At 57.4% G+C, this 21,076-nt stretch overlaps 2 protein-coding genes across 6 annotated transcripts in view; both read left to right on the top strand.

The window, feature by feature from the left end:
• Nucleotides 1-8,531, top strand: part of LOC308232601 (integrin alpha-D-like) — a 32,865-nt gene extending 24,334 nt beyond the window's left edge. For all 4 annotated transcript variants that reach the window (XM_080639820.1, XM_080639821.1, XM_080639819.1 and 1 more), the window contains 10 exons: nucleotides 309-386; nucleotides 851-896; nucleotides 999-1,106; nucleotides 1,276-1,359; nucleotides 2,446-2,559; nucleotides 3,266-3,358; nucleotides 4,209-4,319; nucleotides 5,819-5,911; nucleotides 6,762-6,872; nucleotides 8,383-8,531. In XM_080639820.1, the coding sequence (XP_080495946.1) occupies nucleotides 309-386; nucleotides 851-896; nucleotides 999-1,106; nucleotides 1,276-1,359; nucleotides 2,446-2,559; nucleotides 3,266-3,358; nucleotides 4,209-4,319; nucleotides 5,819-5,911; nucleotides 6,762-6,872; nucleotides 8,383-8,445 (901 nt within the window). In that variant the 3' untranslated portion in view covers nucleotides 8,446-8,531. The remainder of the gene's footprint in view (nucleotides 1-308; nucleotides 387-850; nucleotides 897-998; nucleotides 1,107-1,275; nucleotides 1,360-2,445; nucleotides 2,560-3,265; nucleotides 3,359-4,208; nucleotides 4,320-5,818; nucleotides 5,912-6,761; nucleotides 6,873-8,382) is intronic.
• Nucleotides 8,532-10,420: 1,889 nt separating this feature from the next.
• KAT8 (lysine acetyltransferase 8) overlaps nucleotides 10,421-21,076 on the top strand; it is a 14,119-nt gene continuing 3,463 nt past the window's right edge. The window contains exons 1-8 of one of the 2 annotated variants that reach the window (XM_080639818.1): nucleotides 10,421-10,760; nucleotides 11,687-11,761; nucleotides 12,440-12,621; nucleotides 13,060-13,113; nucleotides 13,856-14,020; nucleotides 15,527-15,616; nucleotides 15,707-15,835; nucleotides 16,871-16,964. In XM_080639818.1, coding sequence (XP_080495944.1) covers nucleotides 10,427-10,760; nucleotides 11,687-11,761; nucleotides 12,440-12,621; nucleotides 13,060-13,113; nucleotides 13,856-14,020; nucleotides 15,527-15,616; nucleotides 15,707-15,835; nucleotides 16,871-16,964 — 1,123 coding nt within the window. In that variant the 5' untranslated portion in view covers nucleotides 10,421-10,426. Of the gene's footprint in view, nucleotides 10,761-11,686; nucleotides 11,762-12,439; nucleotides 12,622-13,059; nucleotides 13,114-13,855; nucleotides 14,021-15,526; nucleotides 15,617-15,694; nucleotides 15,836-16,870; nucleotides 16,965-21,076 lie in introns of both variants that reach the window. The other variant, XM_080639817.1, reaches the window with a different exon arrangement.

Below are 21,076 nucleotides of genomic sequence, written 5' to 3'. Positions count from 1 at the left end.
TGGATGCCATTGACCCCAGTGGGTGTCCACTGACCCCATTGGGTGCTCATTGACTATTGGTTGCCCATCGACCCCATTGGGTGCCATTGACCCCATTGGGCGCCATTGACCCCATTGGGTGCCCATTGACCCCATTGGGCGCCCATTGACCATTGGGTGCCCACTGACCCCATTGGGTGCCCATTGGGTGCCATTGACCCCATTGGGCGCCCATTGACCCCATTGGGTGCCATTGACCCCATTGGGCACCCATTGACCCCATTGGGTGCCATTGACCCCATTGGGTGCCCATTGGGCCCCCCCATCAGTGACTCCTCAGCACCGGGGCCCCCCAAGCAACGCGTCCATGTCCCGGTCAAGATTGGGGTGTTCCTGAGCATCAGCAGGTACCAGCCCCACATCTATGGGTCCAACGTGCCCCCAGCCCCACATCCATGGGTCCTATGGATCCCCAGCCCCACATCTATGGGTCCAACGTGCCCCCAGCCCCACATCCATGGGTCCTATGGGTCCCCAGCCCCACATCTATGGGTCCAACGTGCCCCCAGCCCCACATCCATGGGTCCTATGGATCCCCAGCCCCACATCTATGGGTCCAACGTGCCCCCAGCCCCACATCCATGGGTCCTATGGGTCCCCAGCCCCACATCTATGGGTCCAACGTGCCCCCAGCCCCACATCCATGGGCCCTATGGGTCCCCAGCCCCACATCCATGGGTCCAATGCGATCCCAGCCCCACATCTATGGGTCCTATGGGTCCCCAGCCCCACATCTATGGGTCCCAATGCCCCTGCCCCACATCTATGGGTCCCAATGCCCCTGCCCCACATCTTTATCTCTGCCCCACAGCTCCTCCTCCAGCACCACTTCGGTCCCATTGATTCACCACTACGAGGTGAGAGCCGGGGGTGGGGCCCAGCCCCATAAGTGTGGGGCAGGAGGTGTCGCCTCCCCGCCCCCCCCCCCGGACCCATAGAGCCCCGGCTCTGCCCCATAGGTGAAGTTATGGGGCCAAAGGGGCCTCCCCATCAACGTCACCTTCCTGGTACCCACGGCGCTGGGGGGGACCCCGCTATGGGGCAGCCTCGAGCTGACCCCCAACCAGGTGAGGACGGCCCCATAGAGCCCCATAGACACCCCATAGACACCCCATAGACCCCCATAGACACCCCATAGACACCCCATAGCGCCCCATAGACCCCCATAGCGCCCCATAGACACCCCATAGACCCCCATAGGCCCCTATAGAGCATCCCTATGGGCCCCCCCCATAGGACCCGAGCCGGTGCCGAGCGGTCTCCGAGCACCCCCCGGAGGACCCGGATGGAACCCGAAGGCTGCATGAGCGCCCCCTGGTGGTGAGAGCCCATGGGGGTCTCTATGGGGTCTCTATGGGGCTCTATGGGGTCTCTATGGGTCTCTATGGGGTCTCTATGGGGCTCTATGGGGCTCTATGGGGCTCTATGGGGTCCCTATGGGGCTCTATGGGTCTCTATGGGTCTCTATGGGTCTCTATGGGGTCTCTATGGGTCTCTATCGGTCTCTATGGGGCTCTATGGGGCTCTATGGGGTCTCTATGGGTCTCTACGGGTCTCTATGGGGTCTCTATGGGGTCTCTATGGGGTCTCTATGGGTCTCTATGGGGTCTCTATGGGTCTCTATGGGTCTCTATGGGGTCTCTATGGGGTCTCTATGGGTCTCTATGGGTCCCTATGGGTCTCTATGGGGTCTCTATGGGGTCTCTATGGGGTCTCTATGGGTCTCTATGGGGTCTCTATGGGTCTCTATGGGTCTCTATGGGGTCTCTATGGGGCTCTATGGGTCTCTATGGGTCTCTATGGGGTCTCTATGGGTCTCTATGGGTCTCTATGGGGTCTCTATGGGGTCTCTATGGGTCTCTATGGGTCCCTATGGGTCTCTATGGGGTCTCTATGGGTCTCTATGGGTCTCTATGGGTCTCTATAGGGTCTCTATGGGGTCTCTATGGGTCTCTATGGGGTCTCTATGGGTCTCTATGGGGTCTCTATGGGGCTCTATGGGGCTCTATGGGGTCCCTATGGGGCTCTATGGGTCTCTATGAGTCTCTATGGGTCTCTATGGGGTCTCTATGGGTCTCTATCGGTCTCTAGGGGTCTCTATGGGGCTCTATGGGGTCTCTATGGGTCTCTATGGGTCTCTATGGGGTCTCTATGGGGTCTCTATGCGGTCTCTATGGGGTCTCTATCAGTCTCTATGGGTCTCTATGGGTCTCTATGGGGTCTCTATGGGTCTCTATGGGTCTCTATTGGTCTCTATGGGTCTCTATGGGTCTCTATGGGGTCTCTATGGGTCCCTATGGGTCTCTATGGGTCTCTGTGGGTCTCTATTGGTCTCTATGGGTATCTATGGGTCCCTATGTGTCTCTATGGGCCCCACCAGCTCTGCCCCACATCTCTGCCCCATAGAACTGTGCCGTGGCCTCATGTCGGGAGCTCCAGTGCCAAATGGGCCCCATGGAGCCCCCCCAAGTGCTGCGCTTTGGGGTCGGGGGGGAAGTCGCTATGGGGTGGATGAAGGAGGTGGGATATGGGGGTCTATAGGGCGCTATAGGGTGTCTATGGGGTGTCTATGGGGCGCTATGGGGTGTCTATGGGGCGCTATGGGGTGTCTATAGGGCTCTATGGGGTGTCTATGGGGCTCTATGGGGCTCTATTGGGTGGCGAGGGGGGGCGCAGGCAGGGGTTTGCGGCGCGGCCTGCAGGGGGCGCTAAAGGGCCGCGGGAGGCGGGGTCAGCCGAGGACACGCCCCCTCCCTCTGGGGTAATGGGGGCCAATGGGGCTATGGGGGCCTATGGGTCTCTATGGGTCTCTATGGGTCTCTATGGGGGGCTATGGGGTCTCTATGGGTCTCTATGGGGTCTCTATGGGTCTCTATGGGTCTCTATGGGTCCCTATGGGTCCCTATGGGTCTCTATGGGTCTCTATGGTTCTCTATGGGTCTCTATGGGTCTCTATGGGTCTCTATGGTTCTCTATGGGTCTCTATGGGTCTCTATGGGTCTCTATGGTTCTCTATGGGTCTCTATGGGGTCTCTATGGGTCTCTATGGGTCTCTATGGGGTCTCTATGGGTCTCTATGGGTCTCTATGGTTCTCTATGGGTCTCTATGGGTCTCTATGGGTCTCTATGGTTCTCTATGGGGTCTCTATGGGTCTCTATGGGTCTCTATGGTTCTCTATGGGTCCCTATGGGTTCCTATGGGTCTCTGCCCCCCATCTCCCCCCAGCTGGGGCTCCCCAAGGCGCTGCTGCAGAGCCGGGCCTGGCTCAGCTTCGATGTGGGGCGGTTCCAGAACGTGGGGGGGCAGCAGGAGCTGCAGGTGAGCCCCATAGCGCTATGGGGCAGGGGGCCTGTGGGGCCCTATGGGGCTCTATGGGGCGCTATGGGGTGTCTATAGGGCTCTATGGGGTGTCTATGGGGCTCTATGGGGCTCTATGGGGTTGCGAGGGGGGGCGCAGGCAGGGGTTTGTGGCGCGGCCTGCAGGGGGCGCTAAAGGGCCGCGGGGGGCGGGGTCAGCCGAGGACACGCCCCCCCCGGGCTAATGGAGGCAAATGGGGTTATGGGGAGGTCTATGGGGTCTCTATGGGTCCCTATGGGGCTCTATGGGGTCTCTATGGGTCCCTATGGGTCTCTATGGGGTCTCTATGGGTCTCTATGGGTCCCTATGGGTCTCTATGGGTCTCTATGGGTCTCTATGGGGTCTCTATGGGTCTCTATGGGTCCCTATGGGGTCTCTATGGGGTCCCTATGGGTCTCTATGGGGTCTCTATGGGGCTCTATGGGGTCCCTATGGGTCCCTATGGGTCTCTATGGGTTCCCTATGGGTCCCCATGGGTCCCTATGGGTCCCTATGGGGCTCTATGGGGTCTCTATGGGTCCCTATGGGTCTCTATGGGGTCTCTATGGGGTCTCTATGGGGCTCTATGGGTCCCTATGGGTCTCTATGGGGCTCTATGGGGTCTCTATGGGTCCCTATGGGTCTCTATGGGGTCTCTGTGGGGTCTCTATGGGTCTCTATGGGTCTCTATGGGTCTCTATGGGTCTCTATGGCGTCTCTATGGGGTCTCTATGGGTCTCTATGGGGTCTCTATGGGTCTCTACGGGTCCCTATGGGTCTCTATGGGGTCTCTATGGGGCAGCCCCACATCCCCCTGTCTCTGCCCCCCAGCTCCAGACCGAGCTGGAGCTCTCGGAGCCCCCCAACCTCCTGCCCCACATCGTGGGGGGATCCCTGGGGGGGCTCCTGCTCCTGGCGCTGCTCTCTGTGGGGCTCTACAAGGTGCGCTATGGGGCAGGCTTCAGGGGTCGGGCCCCATCTGTGGGGCTCTATGGGTCTCTATGGGGTCTCTATGGGGTCTCTATGGGTCTCTATGGGGTCTCTATGGGGTCTCTATGGGTCTCTATGGAGTCTCTATGGGGTCTCTATGGGTCTCTATGGGGTCTCTATGGGGTCTCTATGGGGTCTCTATGAGGTCTCTATGGGGTCTCTATGGGTCTCTATGGGTCTCTATGGGGTCTCTATGGGGTCTCTATGGGGTCTCTATGGGTCTCTATGGGGTCTCTATGGGGTCTCTATGGGTCTCTATGGGGTCTCTATGGGGTCTCTATGAGGTCTCTATGGGGTCTCTATGGGTCTCTATGGGGTCTCTATGGGGCTCTCTGGGGCTCTATGGGGTCTCTATGGGTCTCTATGGGTCTCTATGGGGTCTCTTTGGGTCTCTATGGGTCTCTATGGGGTCTCTATGGGTCTCTATGGGTCTCTATGGGGTCTCTATGGGGTCTCTATGAGGTCTCTATGGGGTCTCTAGGGGGTCTCTATGGGTCTCTAGGGGGTCTCTATGGGGTCTCTATGAGGTCTCTATGGGGTCTCTAGGGGTCTCTATGGGGTCTCTATGGGTCTCTATGGGGTCTCTATGGGGTCTCTATGGGTCTCTATGGGTCTCTATGGGGTCTCTATGGGTCTCTATGGGGTCTCTATGGGGTCTCTATGAGGTCTCTATGGGGTCTCTATGGGGTCTCTATGGGGTCTCTATGGGGTCTCTATGGGTCTCTATGGGTCTCTATGGGGTCTCTATGGGGTCTCTATGGGTCTCTATGTGGTCTCTATGGGTCTCTATGGGTCTCTTTGGGTCTCTATGGGTCTCTATGGGGTCTCTATGGGTCTCTATGGGTCTCTATGGGTCTCTATGGGGTCTCTATGGGGTCTCTATGGGTCTCTATGGGTCTCTGTGGGGTCTCTATGGGTCTCTATGGGTCTCTATGGGGTCTCCATGGGTCTCTATGGGTCTCTATGGGTCTCTATGGGGTCTTTATGGGTCTCTATGGGGTCTCTATGGGGTCTCTATGGGTCTCTATGGGTCTCTATGGGGGGCTATGGGGTCTCTATGGGTCTCTATGGGGTCTCTATGGGTCTCTATGGGTCTCTATGGGTCTCTATGGGTCCCTATGGGTCCCTATGGGTCTCTATGGGTCTCTATGGTTCTCTATGGGTCTCTATGGGTCTCTATGGGTCTCTATGGTTCTCTATGGGTCTCTATGGGTCTCTATGGGTCTCTATGGTTCTCTATGGGTCTCTATGGGGTCTCTATGGGTCTCTATGGGTCTCTATGGGGTCTCTATGGGTCTCTATGGGTCTCTATGGTTCTCTATGGGTCTCTATGGGGTCTCTATGGGTCTCTATGGTTCTCTATGGGGTCTCTATGGGTCTCTATGGGTCTCTATGGTTCTCTATGGGTCCCTATGGGTTCCTATGGGTCTCTGCCCCCCATCTCCCCCCAGCTGGGGCTCCCCAAGGCGCTGCTGCAGAGCCGGGCCTGGCTCAGCTTCGATGTGGGGCGGTTCCAGAACGTGGGGGGGCAGCAGGAGCTGCAGGTGAGCCCCATAGCGCTATGGGGCAGGGGGCCTGTGGGGCCCTATGGGGCTCTATGGGGCGCTATGGGGTGTCTATAGGGCTCTATGGGGTGTCTATGGGGCTCTATGGGGCTCTATGGGGTTGCGAGGGGGGGCGCAGGCAGGGGTTTGTGGCGCGGCCTGCAGGGGGCGCTAAAGGGCCGCGGGGGGCGGGGTCAGCCGAGGACACGCCCCCCCCGGGCTAATGGAGGCAAATGGGGTTATGGGGAGGTCTATGGGGTCTCTATGGGTCCCTATGGGGCTCTATGGGGTCTCTATGGGTCCCTATGGGTCTCTATGGGGTCTCTATGGGTCTCTATGGGTCCCTATGGGTCTCTATGGGTCTCTATGGGTCTCTATGGGGTCTCTATGGGTCTCTATGGGTCCCTATGGGGTCTCTATGGGGTCCCTATGGGTCTCTATGGGGTCTCTATGGGGCTCTATGGGGTCCCTATGGGTCCCTATGGGTCTCTATGGGTTCCCTATGGGTCCCCATGGGTCCCTATGGGTCCCTATGGGGCTCTATGGGGTCTCTATGGGTCCCTATGGGTCTCTATGGGGTCTCTATGGGGTCTCTATGGGGCTCTATGGGTCCCTATGGGTCTCTATGGGGCTCTATGGGGTCTCTATGGGTCCCTATGGGTCTCTATGGGGTCTCTGTGGGGTCTCTATGGGTCTCTATGGGTCTCTATGGGTCTCTATGGGTCTCTATGGCGTCTCTATGGGGTCTCTATGGGTCTCTATGGGGTCTCTATGGGTCTCTACGGGTCCCTATGGGTCTCTATGGGGTCTCTATGGGGCAGCCCCACATCCCCCTGTCTCTGCCCCCCAGCTCCAGACCGAGCTGGAGCTCTCGGAGCCCCCCAACCTCCTGCCCCACATCGTGGGGGGATCCCTGGGGGGGCTCCTGCTCCTGGCGCTGCTCTCTGTGGGGCTCTACAAGGTGCGCTATGGGGCAGGCTTCAGGGGTCGGGCCCCATCTGTGGGGCTCTATGGGTCTCTATGGGGTCTCTATGGGGTCTCTATGGGTCTCTATGGGGTCTCTATGGGGTCTCTATGGGTCTCTATGGAGTCTCTATGGGGTCTCTATGGGTCTCTATGGGGTCTCTATGGGGTCTCTATGGGGTCTCTATGAGGTCTCTATGGGGTCTCTATGGGTCTCTATGGGTCTCTATGGGGTCTCTATGGGGTCTCTATGGGGTCTCTATGGGTCTCTATGGGGTCTCTATGGGGTCTCTATGGGTCTCTATGGGGTCTCTATGGGGTCTCTATGAGGTCTCTATGGGGTCTCTATGGGTCTCTATGGGGTCTCTATGGGGCTCTCTGGGGCTCTATGGGGTCTCTATGGGTCTCTATGGGTCTCTATGGGGTCTCTTTGGGTCTCTATGGGTCTCTATGGGGTCTCTATGGGTCTCTATGGGTCTCTATGGGGTCTCTATGGGGTCTCTATGAGGTCTCTATGGGGTCTCTAGGGGGTCTCTATGGGTCTCTAGGGGGTCTCTATGGGGTCTCTATGAGGTCTCTATGGGGTCTCTAGGGGTCTCTATGGGGTCTCTATGGGTCTCTATGGGGTCTCTATGGGGTCTCTATGGGTCTCTATGGGTCTCTATGGGGTCTCTATGGGTCTCTATGGGGTCTCTATGGGGTCTCTATGAGGTCTCTATGGGGTCTCTATGGGGTCTCTATGGGGTCTCTATGGGGTCTCTATGGGTCTCTATGGGTCTCTATGGGGTCTCTATGGGGTCTCTATGGGTCTCTATGTGGTCTCTATGGGTCTCTATGGGTCTCTTTGGGTCTCTATGGGTCTCTATGGGGTCTCTATGGGTCTCTATGGGTCTCTATGGGTCTCTATGGGGTCTCTATGGGGTCTCTATGGGTCTCTATGGGTCTCTGTGGGGTCTCTATGGGTCTCTATGGGTCTCTATGGGGTCTCCATGGGTCTCTATGGGTCTCTATGGGTCTCTATGGGGTCTTTATGGGTCTCTATGGGGTCTCTATGGGGTCTCTATGGGTCTCTATGGGTCTCTATGGGGTCTCTATGGGTCTCTATGGGTCTCTATGGGTCTCTATGGGTCTCTGTGGGGTCTCTATGGGTCTCTATGGGTCTCTATGGGGTCTCTATGGGTCTCTATGGGGTCTCTGTGGGGTCTCTATGGGTCTCTATGGGTCTCTATGGGTCTCTATGGGTCTCTGTGGGGTCTCTATGGGTCTCTATGGGTCTCTATGGGGTCTCTATGGGTCTCTATGGGTCTCTATGGGGTCTCTATGGGTCTCTATGGGGTCTCTATGGGGTCTCTATGGGGTCTCTATGGGTCTCTATGGGGTCTCTATTGGTCTCTATGGGTCTCTATGGGTCTCTATGGGTCTCTATGGGTCTCTATGGGTCTCTATTGGTCTCTATGGGTCTCTATGGGGCAGATCCCTCACTCCCTCTGCCCCCCCCCGCCCCATAGATCGGCTTCTTCCGGCGCCGCTACAAGGAGTTAATGGAGACCCCCAATGAGGACCCCCAATAGACCCCATCTATGGGGCCGCTATGGGGCGGGGGGGTGGCGGTGCCCCACATCCTGCCCCACATCGGTGGCAATGCATTGAGCTCAATACAGACCGTGGTTATCTGTGGGGCAGGATATGGTCTCTGTGGGTCTCTGTGGGGCAGGATATGGGGCCTGTGGGTCTTTATGGGTCCCTATGGGGCTCTATGGGGTGGGATGTGGGCTCTATGGGGCTCTATGAGGTCTCTATGGGTCTCTATGGGGTCTCTATGGGTCTCTATGGGTCCCTATGGGTCCCTATGGGGTCTCTATGGGGTCTCTATGGGTCTCTATGGGGTCTCTATGGGTCTCTATGGGTCTCTATGGGGTCTCTATGGGGTCTCTATGGGTCTCTATGGGTCTCTATGGGTCTCTATGGGGCTCTATGGAGTCCCTATGGGTCCCTATGGGTCCCTATGGGTCTCTATGGGGTCTCTATGGGTCTCTATGGGGTCTCTATGGGGTCTCTATGGGTCTCTATGGGTCTCTATGGGTCTCTATGGGGCTCTATGGAGTCCCTATGGGTCCCTATGGGTCCCTATGGGTCTCTATGGGTCTCTATGGGGTCTCTATGGGGTCTCTATGAGTCTCTATGAGTCCTTATGGGTCCCTATGGGGTCTCTATGGGGTCTCTATGGGTCTCTATGGGGTCTCTATGGGGTCTCTATGGGTCTCTATGGGTCTCTATGGGGTCTCTATGGGTCTCTATGGGTCTCTATGGGTCTCTATGGGGCTCTATGGGGCTCTATGGGGTCCCTATGGGTCCCTATGGGTCCCTATGGGTCTCTATGGGTTTCTATGGGGTCTCTATGGGGTCTCTATTGGGTCTCTATGGGTCTCTATGGGTCCCTATGGGTCTCTATGGGTCCCTATGGGGTCTCTATGGGGTCTCTATGGGTCTCTATGGGTCTCTATGGGTCTCTATGGGGTCTCTATGGGGTCTCTATGGGTCTCTATGAGTCCTTATGGTTCCCTATGGGGTCTCTATGGGGTCTCTATGGGTCTCTATGGGGGCTCTATGGGGTCTCTATGGGTCTCTATGAGTCCTTATGGGTCCCTATGGGGTCTCTATGGGGTCTCTATGGGTCTCTATGGGTCTCTATGGGTCTCTATGGGTCCCTATGGGGTCTCTATGGGGTCTCTATTGGGTCTCTATGGGTCTCTATGGGTCTCTATGGGTCCCTATGGGTCTCTATGGGTCTCTATGGGGTCTCTATGGGTCTCTATGGGTCTCTATGGGTCTCTATGGGGTCTCTATGGGGTCTCTATGGGTCTCTATGAGTCCTTATGGGTCCCTATGGGGTCTCTATGGGGTCTCTATGGGTCTCTATGGGGGCTCTATGGGGTCTCTATGGGTCTCTATGAGTCCTTATGGGTCCCTATGGGGTCTCTATGGGGTCTCTATGGGTCTCTATGGGGGCTCTATGGGGTCTCTATGGGTCTCTATGGGTCTCTATGGGTCTCTATGGGTCCCTATGGGGTCTCTATTGGGTCTCTATGGGTCTCTATGGGTCTCTATGGGTCCCTATGGGTCTCTATGGGTCTCTATGGGGTCTCTATGGGTCTCTATGGGTCTCTATGGGGTCTCTATGGGGTCTCTATGGGTCTCTATGAGTCCTTATGGGTCCCTATGGGGTCTCTATGGGGTCTCTATGGGTCTCTATGGGGTCTCTATGGGGTCTCTATGGGTCTCTATGGGGTCTCTATGGGGTCTCTATTGGGTCTCTATGGGTCTCTATGGGTCCCTATGGGGTCTCTATTGGGTCTCTATGGGTCTCTATGGGGTCTCTATGGGTCTCTATGGGGTCTCTATGGGTCTCTATGGGTCCCTATGGGGCTCTATTGGTCTCTATGGGTCTCTATGGGTCTCTATGGGTCTCTATGGGTCTCTATGGGTCTCTATGGGGTCTCTATGGGTCTCTATGGGGTCTCTATGGGTCTCTATGGGTCCCTATGGGTCCCTATGCGATACCCGCCCTCCCCACCAGGCGTCGCCCTTCCCCGTCTCCTAGCAACACCCAATCCCCGCCCTCCTCCCCGCCTTTTCCGTCGCGCGTCTGACGTCACTTCCGCCATTCCCAACATGGCGGACGGCGCCGCCACACCGGCTCCGCCGCTCGGGAGCCCGGCCCTGGAGCCGCCGGCGGGAACGGGAGGAACCGGAAGCGGAAGCGGAAGCGGAAGCGGGGAGGAAGCGGCCCCCGGTGCTTCCGCTTCCGCCCCGGGCCCGGCCCCACGGGAGGTGCCGGTGGAGATCGGCGAGACCTACCTGTGCCGGCGGGGGGACGGGAGCTGGCGTGAGCATGGGGGCCATGGGGGCTATGGGGGCTATGGGGGGCTATGGGGGGTCTATGGGGGCTATGGGGGCTATGGGGGGGCTATGGGGGCTATGGGGGGGCTATGGGGGCTATGGGGGGGCTATGGGGGGGCTATGGGGGCTATGGGGGGGCTATGGGGGCTATGGGGGGGCTATGGGGGGGCATGGGGGCTATGGGGGGGCTATGGGGGGGCTATGGTGGCTATGGGGGGGCTATGGGGGCTATGGGGGCTATGGGGGGCTATGGGGGGCTATGGGGGGCTATGGGGGGGCTATGGGGGGGCTATGGGGGGGCTATGGGGGGCTATGGGGGGGCTATGGGGGCTATGGGGGTCTATGGGGGCTATGGGGGCTATGGGGGCTATGGGGTCTATGGGGGCTATGGGGGGCTATGGGGGGGCTATGGGGGGCTATGGGGGCTATGGGGGGGCTATGGGGGGGCTATGGGGGCTATGGGGGCTATGGGGGGGCTATGGGGGCTATGGGGGGGCTATGGGGGCTATGGGGGGGCTATGGGGGGGCTATGGGGGCTATGGGGGGGCTATGGGGGGGCTATGGGGGTCTATGGGGGGGCTATGGGGGCTATGGGGGGGCTATGGGGGGGCTATGGGGGGGCTATGGGGGCTATGGGGGGCTATGGGGGCTATGGGGGTCTATGGGGGGGCTATGGGGGCTATGGGGGGCTATGGGGGGGCTATGGGGGCTATGGGGGGCTATGGGGGGGCTATGGGGGGTCTATGGGGGGTCTAGGGGGGTCTAGGGGGGCTATGGGGGGTCTGTGGGGGTCTATGGGGGGCTATGTGGGGGCTATGGGGGGTCTGGGTATACTGGCCCCTATTGGTCCATACCGGTCCATACTGGTCCATACTGGTTCATACTGGTCCATACTGGTCCATACTGGTGCAGACTCGGCCGAGGTGATCCAGTCCCGCCTGAACGAGCAGGAGGCGCGGGAGGAGTTCTATGTGCACTATGTGGGCTGTGAGTACTGGGGTGCACTGGGATGGACTGGGATGGACTGGGATGGACTGGGATGGACTGGTGCCCCATTGCCCCCATTGCCCCATTGCCCCCATTACCCCCATTTCCTCCATTGCCCCCATTGCCCCCATTGCCCCCATTGTCCCCATTGTCCCCATTGCCCCATTGCCCCCATTACCCCCATTTCCTCCATTGCCCCCATTGCCCCCATTGCCCCCATTACCTCCATTGCCCCCATTGTCCCCATTGTCCCCATTGCCCCATTGCCCCATTGCCCCCCATTACCCCCATTGCCCCATTGCCCCCCATTACCCCCATTGCCCCATTGCCCCCGTTGCCACATTGCCCCCGTTGCCCCCATTGCCCCCGTTGCCCCCATTGCCCCCATTGCCCCCATTGCCCCCCATTGCCCCATTGCCCCCATTGCCCCCATTCCCCCCATTGCCCCCATTGCCCCCATTACCCCCATTGCCCCATTGCCCCCATTCCCCCCATTACCCCCATTACCCCCATTACCCCCATTGCCCCCATTCCCCCCATTGCCCCCATTGCCCCCATTACCCCCATTGCCCCATTGCCCCCATTCCCCCCATTCCCCCCATTACCCCCATTACCCCCATTACCCCCATTACCCCCATTACCCCCATTGCCCCCATTGCCCCCATTGCCCCATTGCAGTCAATCGCCGCCTGGATGAGTGGGTTCCTCGGTGCCGATTGGCCCGGGCTGGGGGCAGCCGGAGCCCGGGGGCGGGGCCTGGGCCCGGGGGGGCGGGGCCTGGGCCCGGGGGGGCGGAGCCAGAGCGGAAACTGACCCGGAACCAGAAGAGGCGCCACGATGAGATCAACCACGTGCAGAAGGTGATGGGGGGGCCTGGGATGGGACTGGGATGGACTGGGAGGGACTGGGATGGGATTGGGATGGGATTGGGATGGGACTGGGATGGACTGGGATGGGATTGGGATGGGACTGGGATGGACTGGGATGGACTGGGAGGGACTGGGATGGGATTGGGATGGACTGGGAGGGACTGGGAGGGACTGGGATGGGATTGGGATGGGATTGGGATGGACTGGGAGGGACTGGGATGGGATTGGGATGGACTGGGAGGGACTGGGATGGGATTGGGATGGACTGGGCGGGACTGGGATGGGATTGGGATGGGACTGGGGTGGGATTGGGATGGACTGGGAGGGACTGGGGTGGACTGGGAGGGTCTTTGTGGGGCTGCTGCGGTGCTACTGGTCCTTACCGGTCCTTCCTGGTCCTTCCTGGTCCTCTGTGGGTGCCCTTTGCAGACCTACGCCGAGATGGATCCCACCACAGCAGCGCTGGAGAAGGAGCACGAGGCCGTGAGTGACCCCAAGGGGCTTCCCAAGGCTTTATCCCGATGGAGCCCCGTGTTCTCCCATGTTCTCCCGTGTTCTCCCGTGTTATCCGTGTTATCCCGTGTTATCCGTGTTATCCCATGTTATCCGTGTTCTCCCGTGTTCTCCCGTGTTCTCCCGTGTTGTGTTATCCCGTGTTATCCCGTGTTATCCCATGTTATCCCATGTTATCCGTGTTATCCCGTGTTGTTATCCCGTGTTATCCCATGTTATCCGTGTTGTGTTATCCCATGTTATCCCATGTTATCCCGTGTTATCCCATGTTATCCATGTTATCCCGTGTTATCCCATGTTATCTGTGTTCTCCCGTGTTCTCCCGTGTTATCTGGTGTTATCCCATGTTATCCATGTTATCCCGTGTTACCCCATGTTATCCCGTGTTATCCGTGTTATCCAGTGTTATCCCGTGTTACCCCATGTTTTCCCATGTTACCCCATGTTATCCCACATTACCCCGTGTTATCCCATGTTACCCCATGTTACCGCATGTTATCCCGTGTTATCCCATGTTACCCTGTGTTACCGCGTGTTACCCCATGTTATCGCATGTTATCCCGTGTTACCCCATGTTACCCCGTGTTACCGCGTGTTACCCCCGTGTTATCCCACGTTACCCCATGTTATCGCATGTTATCCCGTGTTACCCCGTGTTACCCCATGTTATCGCATGTTATCCCGTGTCACCGCGGGTCTCCGCGTGCCGCAGATCACCAAGGTGAAGTACGTGGACAAGATCCACATCGGGCACTTTGAGATCGACGCCTGGTACTTCTCGCCCTTCCCGGAGGATTATGGGAAGCAGCCCAAGCTCTGGATCTGCGAGTTCTGCCTCAAGTACATGAAGTACGAGCGCTCCTTCCGCCTGCACCTGGTAGGGAACACGCCTGCCACATACATGGAACACGCGTGTAACATGCGTCTAGCGTAGCGTGGACTGCGTGTAGCAGACAGCTTACATGCGGGTGTTGTATATGTATTACGCACGTGTGCGTGCATGTTACAGGCATTACATGCACGTTACATGTGTGTTACACACGTGTTCCGTACGTTACGGATGCGTTCCGTACATGTTACATTTTAATCACGCGTTACATGTGTGTTCTGTACATGTTACACACCTGTTCCATTCATGGTACACATGCGTTCAGTGTGTGTTCCATACATGTTGCACACGTGTTCCATATATGTTACACGTGTGTTCCGTATACGTTCCATATGTGTTACACGTATGCTCCATACATGTTACATGTATGTTCCCTACGTGTTACACGCATGTTCCATACATCTTACACGCGTGTTCCATACTCGTCACACACCTGTTCCATACCTGTTACATGTGTTCTGTACATGTTACACGTGTGTTCCATACCTGTTACATGTGTGTTCTGCACATGTTACACATGTGTTCCATACATGTCACACACCTGTTCCATACATGTTACATGTGTGTTCTGTACATGTTACACGCGTGTTCCGTACATGTTACACGTGTGTTCTGTACATGTTCCGTACGTGTTACACACCTGTTCCAGACATGTTACATGTGTGTTCCGTACATGTCACACGTGTGTTCTGTGCGCGTCGCACGCGTGTTCCGTACATGTTCCATACCTGTCACACGTGTGTTCTGTGCGCGTCGCACGCGTGTTCCGTACATGTTCCATACCTGTCACACGTGTGTTCTGTGCGCGTCGCACGCGTGTTCCGTACATGTTCCATACCTGTCACACGCGTGTTCTGTGCGTGTCGCACGCGTGTTCCGTACATGTTCCATACCTGTCACACGTGTGTTCTGTGCGCGTCGCACGCGTGTTCCGTACATGTTTCATACCTGTCACACGTGTGTTCTGTGCGCGTCGCACGCGTGTTCCGTACATGTTCCATACCTGTCACACGCGTGTTCTGTGCGTGTCGCACGCGTGTTCCGTACATGTTCCATACCTGTCACACGTGTGTTCTGTGCGCGTCGCACGCGTGTTCCGTACATGTTTCATACCTGTCACACGTGTGTTCTGTGCGCGTCGCACGCGTGTTCCGTACATGTTCCATACCTGTCACACGTGTTCTGTGCGTGTCGCACGCGTGTTCCGTACATGTTCCATACCTGTCACACGTGTTCTGTGCGCGTCGCACGCGTGTTCCGTACATGTTCCATACCTGTCACACGTGTTCTGTGCGCGTCGCACGCGTGTTCCGTACATGTTCCATACCTGTCACACGTGTGTTCTGTGCGCGTCACACGCGTGTTCCGTACATGTTCCATACCTGTCACACGTGTGTTCTGTGCGCGTCGCACGCGTGTTCCGTACATGTTCCATACCTGTCACACGTGTGTTCTGTGCGCGTCGCACGCGTGTTCCGTGCCTCCCCCCCGCAGGGCCAATGCCAGTGGCGCCAGCCGCCGGGCCGGGAGATTTACCGCAAGGGCAACATCTCCGTGTACGAGGTGGACGGCAAAGACCACAAGGTAAGGGCCAATGGGCAGGGGCGGCGGCGCTGACGTCAGCCGTGACGTCACGCTGACGTCAGCCGTGACGTCACGCAGATCTACTGCCAGAACCTGTGCCTGCTGGCCAAGCTCTTCCTGGACCACAAGACCCTGTACTTCGACGTGGAGCCCTTCGTCTTCTACCTGCTCACCGAGGTCGACCGCGACGGCGCCCACATCGTCGGCTACTTCTCCAAGGTGGGAATCCCGCAGCCGTCCCCTGTGCTTCCCGGGGCGGTCCCGTGTCGTTCCTGTGTTATTCCCATGGCGTTCCCGTGTCACTCCCATGTTATTCCCGTGTCATTCCCATGTTATTCCCATGTTATTCCCGTGTCATTCCCATGTTATTCCCGTGTCATTCCCATGTTATTCCCGTGTCATTCCCATGTTATTCCCATGTTATTCCCGTGTCATTCCCATGTTATTCCCGTGTCATTCCCATGTTATTCCCGTGTCATTCCCATGTTATTCCCATGTTATTCCCGTGTCATTCCCATGTTATTCCCGTGTCATTCCCATGTTATTCCCATGTTTTTCCCGTGTCATTCCCGTGTCATTCCCATGTTATTCCCGTGTCATTCCCGTGTCATTCCCATGTTATTCCCGTGTCATTCCCATGTCATTCCCATGTTATTCCCGTGTCATTCCCATGTTATTGCCGCGTTATTCCCATGTCATTCCCATGTCATTCGCATGTCATTCCCATGTTATTCCCGTGTCACTCCCATGTTATTCCCGTGTCATTCCTGTGTTATTCCCATGTTATTCCAGTGTCATTCCCATGTTATTCCCGTGTCATTCCCATGTTATTCCCATGTTATTCCTGTGTCATTCCCATGTTAGTCCCATGTCATTCCCGTGTCACTCCCATGTCATTCCCATGTTATTGCCGCGTTATTCCCATGTCATTCCCATGTCATTCCCATGTCATTCCCATGTTATTCCCATATCATTCCCATGTTATTCCTGTGTCATTCCCATGTTATTCCCGTGTTATTCCCGTGTCATTCCCATGTTATTCCTGTGTTATTCCCATGTTATTCCCGTGTCATTCCCATGTCATTCCCATGTCATTCCCATGTTATTCCCATGTCACTCCCATGTTATTCCCATGTTATTCCCGTGTTATTCCCATGTCATTCCCATGTTATTCCCGTGTCATTCCCATGTTATTCCCGTGTCATTCCCATGTTATTCCCGTGTCATTCCCGCTCACGTGTTCCCCCCCCGCAGGAGAAGGAGTCTCCGGACGGGAACAACGTCGCCTGCATCCTGACGCTGCCGCCCTACCAGCGCCGCGGCTACGGCAAATTCCTCATCGCCTTCAGTGCGTGGCCCCCCCAGCCCCAGCCCCATTCCCAACCCCATTCCCATCCCCATCCCATCCCCATCCCATCCCCATCCCATCCCCATCCCCATCCCATCCCCATCCCATCCCCATCCCATCCCCATCCCCATCCCATCCCCATCCCCATTCCCATTCCCATCCCATCCCTATCCCATCCCCATCCCATCCCCATCCCATCCCCATTCCCATCCCATCCCATCCCCATCCCCATCCCCATCCCATCCCATCCCCATTCCCATCCCCATCCCATCCCCATCCCATCCCCATCCCCATCCCCATTCCCATTCCCATCCCATCCCCATCCCATCCCCATCCCATCCCCATCCCATCCCCATCCCATCCCCATCCCATTCCCATTCCCATTCCCATTCCCATCCCCATTCCCATCCCATCCCCATCCCCATTCCCTTTGCCATGGACACTCCCAGTCCCATTCCCGCTGGCGTTCCCATTCCCATGGGTGTCCCAGCCCCATTCCCGTTGGTGTCCCCGTTCCTATGGCCATCCTCACCCCTGTTGCCGTTGGCATTCCCATTCCCATCATCATTCCTATCGGTATTCCCATCTCCACGCCCACTCCAGCCCCATTCCCATTGCCCCCCATTGACTCCCATTGATCCCATTGACTCCCATTGCCCCCATTGCCCCCCCATTGCCCCCATTGCCCCCATTGCCCCCATTTGCCCCCCATTGCCCCCATTGCCCCCATTGCCCCCATTGCCCCCCATTACCCCCATTGCCCCCATTGCCCCATTGCCCCATTGCCCCCATTGCCCCCATTGCCCCCATTGCCCCCATTACCCCATTGCCCCCATTGCCCCCATTGCCCCCATTGCCCCATTGCCCCCCATTACCCCCATTGCCCCCATTGCCCCATTGCCCCCTTGCCCCATTGCCCCCATTGCCCCCATTGCCCCCATTCCCCCCATTGCCCCCATTGCCCCCATTGCCCCCATTGCCCCCATTGCCCCCATTGCCCCCATTACCCCCCTTGCCCCCTTGCCCCATTGCAGGCTATGAGCTGTCCAAGCTGTGAGAGCACCGTGGGCTCCCCGGAGAAGCCGCTCTCGGACCTGGGCAAGCTCAGTTACCGCAGTTACTGGTCCTGGGTGCTCCTCGAGATCCTGCGCGACTTCCGCGGCACCCTCTCCATCAAGGACCTCAGGTACGCACCGGCACCGACCAGTAGGAACCAGTATGAACCAGTACAGACCAGTATAAACCAGTATAAACCAGTACGGAGCAGTAGAAACCAGTATGAACCAGTATAAACCAGTACGGAGCAGTAGAAACCAGTATAAACCAGTACGGACCAGTAGAAACCAGTATAAACCAGTACGGACCAGTAGAAACCAGTACAGACCAGTATGAACCAGTATAAACCAGTACGGAGCAGTAGAAACCAGATAAAACCAGTACGGACCAGTAGAAACCAGTATAAACCAGTACGGACCAGTAGAAACCAGTACAGACCAGTATGAACCAGTATAAACCAGTACGGAGCAGTAGAAACAGTATAAACCAATACAGACCGGTAAGAAACCAGTATAAACCAGTACGGACCAGTAGAAACCAGTATAAACCAGTACAAAGCAGTACAGACCAGTATAGACCAGTATGGCCCAGTATAAACCAGTAACAGGGCAGCATAAACCAGAGGGACCAGTATAAACCAGTAACAGAGCAACATAAACCAGTATAAACCAGTAACAGAGCAGTACAGACTGGTACCAGCCTAACAACAGCCCAGTAGCGTTTATTGCATCCCAGTAACATCCATTACATCCCAGTGCATCCCAGTTCCATCCCAATTCATTCCTGTTCCATTCCCAGTCCAGCCTCCCAGTCCATCCCAATCCATTCCCAGTTCATTCCCAGTTCATTCCCAGTTCATTCCCAATGCATTCTCAGTTCAATCCCAACCCATTCCCAGTTCAATCCCAGTTCAATCCCAATCCATTCCCAGTTCAATCCCAACCCATTCCCAGTTCAATCCCAGTTCATTCCCAATCCATTCCCAGTTCAATCCCAATCCATTTCCAATCCATTCCCAGTTCATTCCCAGTTCATTCCCAGTTCATTCCCAATGCATTCCCAGTTCAATCCCAATCCATTCCCGGGCCCCTCCCGGTCCCTTCCCGGGCCCAGCCCGGTCCCAGCGCGGTCACGTGTCCCCGCAGTCAGATGACCAGCATCACGCAGAGTGACATCATCAGCACGCTGCAGTCGCTCAACATGGTCAAGTACTGGAAGGGGCAGCACGTGATCTGCGTCACGCCGCGCCTCGTCGAGGAGCACCTGCGCAGCGCCCAGTACAAGCGCCCGCCCATCACCGGTACCTGTGGGGCGGACCCACAACTGGGACCCACAACTGGGATCTATGGGGCGGACCCACAACTGGGACCCACAACTGGGATCTATGGGGCGGATCCACAACTGGGACCCGTAACTGGGATCTATGGGGCGGATCCACAACTGGGACCCACAACTGGGATCTATGGGGGCGGATCCACAACTGGGACCCACAACTGGGATCTATGGGGCGGACCCACAACTGGGACCCGTAACTGGGATCTATGGGGCGGACCCACAACTGGGACCCGTAACTGGGATCTATGGGGCGGATCCACAACTGGGACCTGTAACTGGGATCTATGGGGCGGACCCACAACTGGGACCTGTAACTGGGATCTATGGGCGGATCCACAACTGGGACCTGTAACTGGGATCTATGGGGCGGATCCACAACTGGGACCTGTAACTGGGATCTATGGGGCGGACCCACAACTGGGACCCGTAACTGGGATCTATGGGGCGGATCCACAACTGGGACCCGTAACTGGGATCTATGGGCGGACCCACAAACTGGGACCTGTAACTGGGATCTATGGGGCGGATCCACAACTGGGACCCGTAACTGGGATCTATGGGGCGGATCCACAACTGGGACCCGTAACTGGGATCTATGGGGCGGATCCACAACTGGGACCCACAACTGGGATCATGGGGCGGATCCACAACTGGGACCCGTAACTGGGATCTATGGGGCGGATCCACAACTGGGACCCGTAACTGGGATCTATGGGGCGGACCCACAAACTGGGACCTGTAACTGGGATCTATGGGGCGGGATCCACAACTGGGACCCGTAACTGGGATCTATGGGGCGGATCCACAACTGGGACCCGTAACTGGGATCTATGGGCGGATCCACAACTGGGACCCGTAACTGGGACCTATGGGGCGGACCCACAAGTGGGACCTATGGGGTGGACCCCCAAGTGGGATCTATGGGGCGGACCCACAAGTGGGACCTATGGGGTGTACCCACAAGTGGGATCTATGGGGCGGACCCACAAGTGGGATCTATGGGGTGGACCCACAAGTAGGAGCCAGCACTGGCATCTATGGGGGTGGACCCACAAGTGGGATCCCCCTGCCCCATAACTGCCTCTTTCTGCCCCCCAACAGTGGACTCCCATCTGCCTGCGCTGGGCCCCCCCAAGCACAAGCAGCCTAAAGTGGCCAAGAAGTGAGGAGGGAGCCGCGACTGCTATGGGGCGCCCCACGTCTCCTATGGGGTGCCCCACACCTGGTATGGGGCGCCTCATGTCTCCTATGGGGTGCCCCATGTCTCCTACAGGGTGCCCTATGTCTGCTATGGGGTGCCCCACATCCCCTATGGGTCTGAGTGCACACCAGTAAAGGTGCAGGTGGAACTGGGACTCGGGGTGCTTTATTGGGGGGCACCTTGGGGTGCCCGCTGTGGGTCCCGTGACCCATAAGTGTGGGTCCCGTGACCTGCAAGTGTGGGTCCCGTGACCCATAAGTGTGAGTCCCGTGACCTGTAAGTGTGGGTCCCGTGACCCATAAGTGTGGGTCCCGTGACCTGTAAGTGTGGGTCCCATCACCTGTAAGTGTGGGTCCTGTGACCCCTAAGTCTGGGTCCCCCTGACCCATAAGTGTGGGTCCCATCACCCATATGGGTCCTGTGACCCCTAAGTGGGGGTCCCATCCCCACTTGGGGGCCCCGCTGCCCCCCTATGCCCTGACCCACAGGACCCCCAGGAGCCCCCATAGAGCCCCATTGA

This window comes from Psittacula echo, assembly GCF_963264785.1.
Source record: "Psittacula echo genome assembly, contig: SCAFFOLD_46, whole genome shotgun sequence".
In the NCBI taxonomy this organism is placed as follows: Eukaryota; Metazoa; Chordata; class Aves; order Psittaciformes; family Psittacidae; genus Psittacula; species Psittacula echo.
Note: the sequence above shows the minus strand (reverse complement) of the source record. Positions and strands in the feature narration are given on the sequence as shown.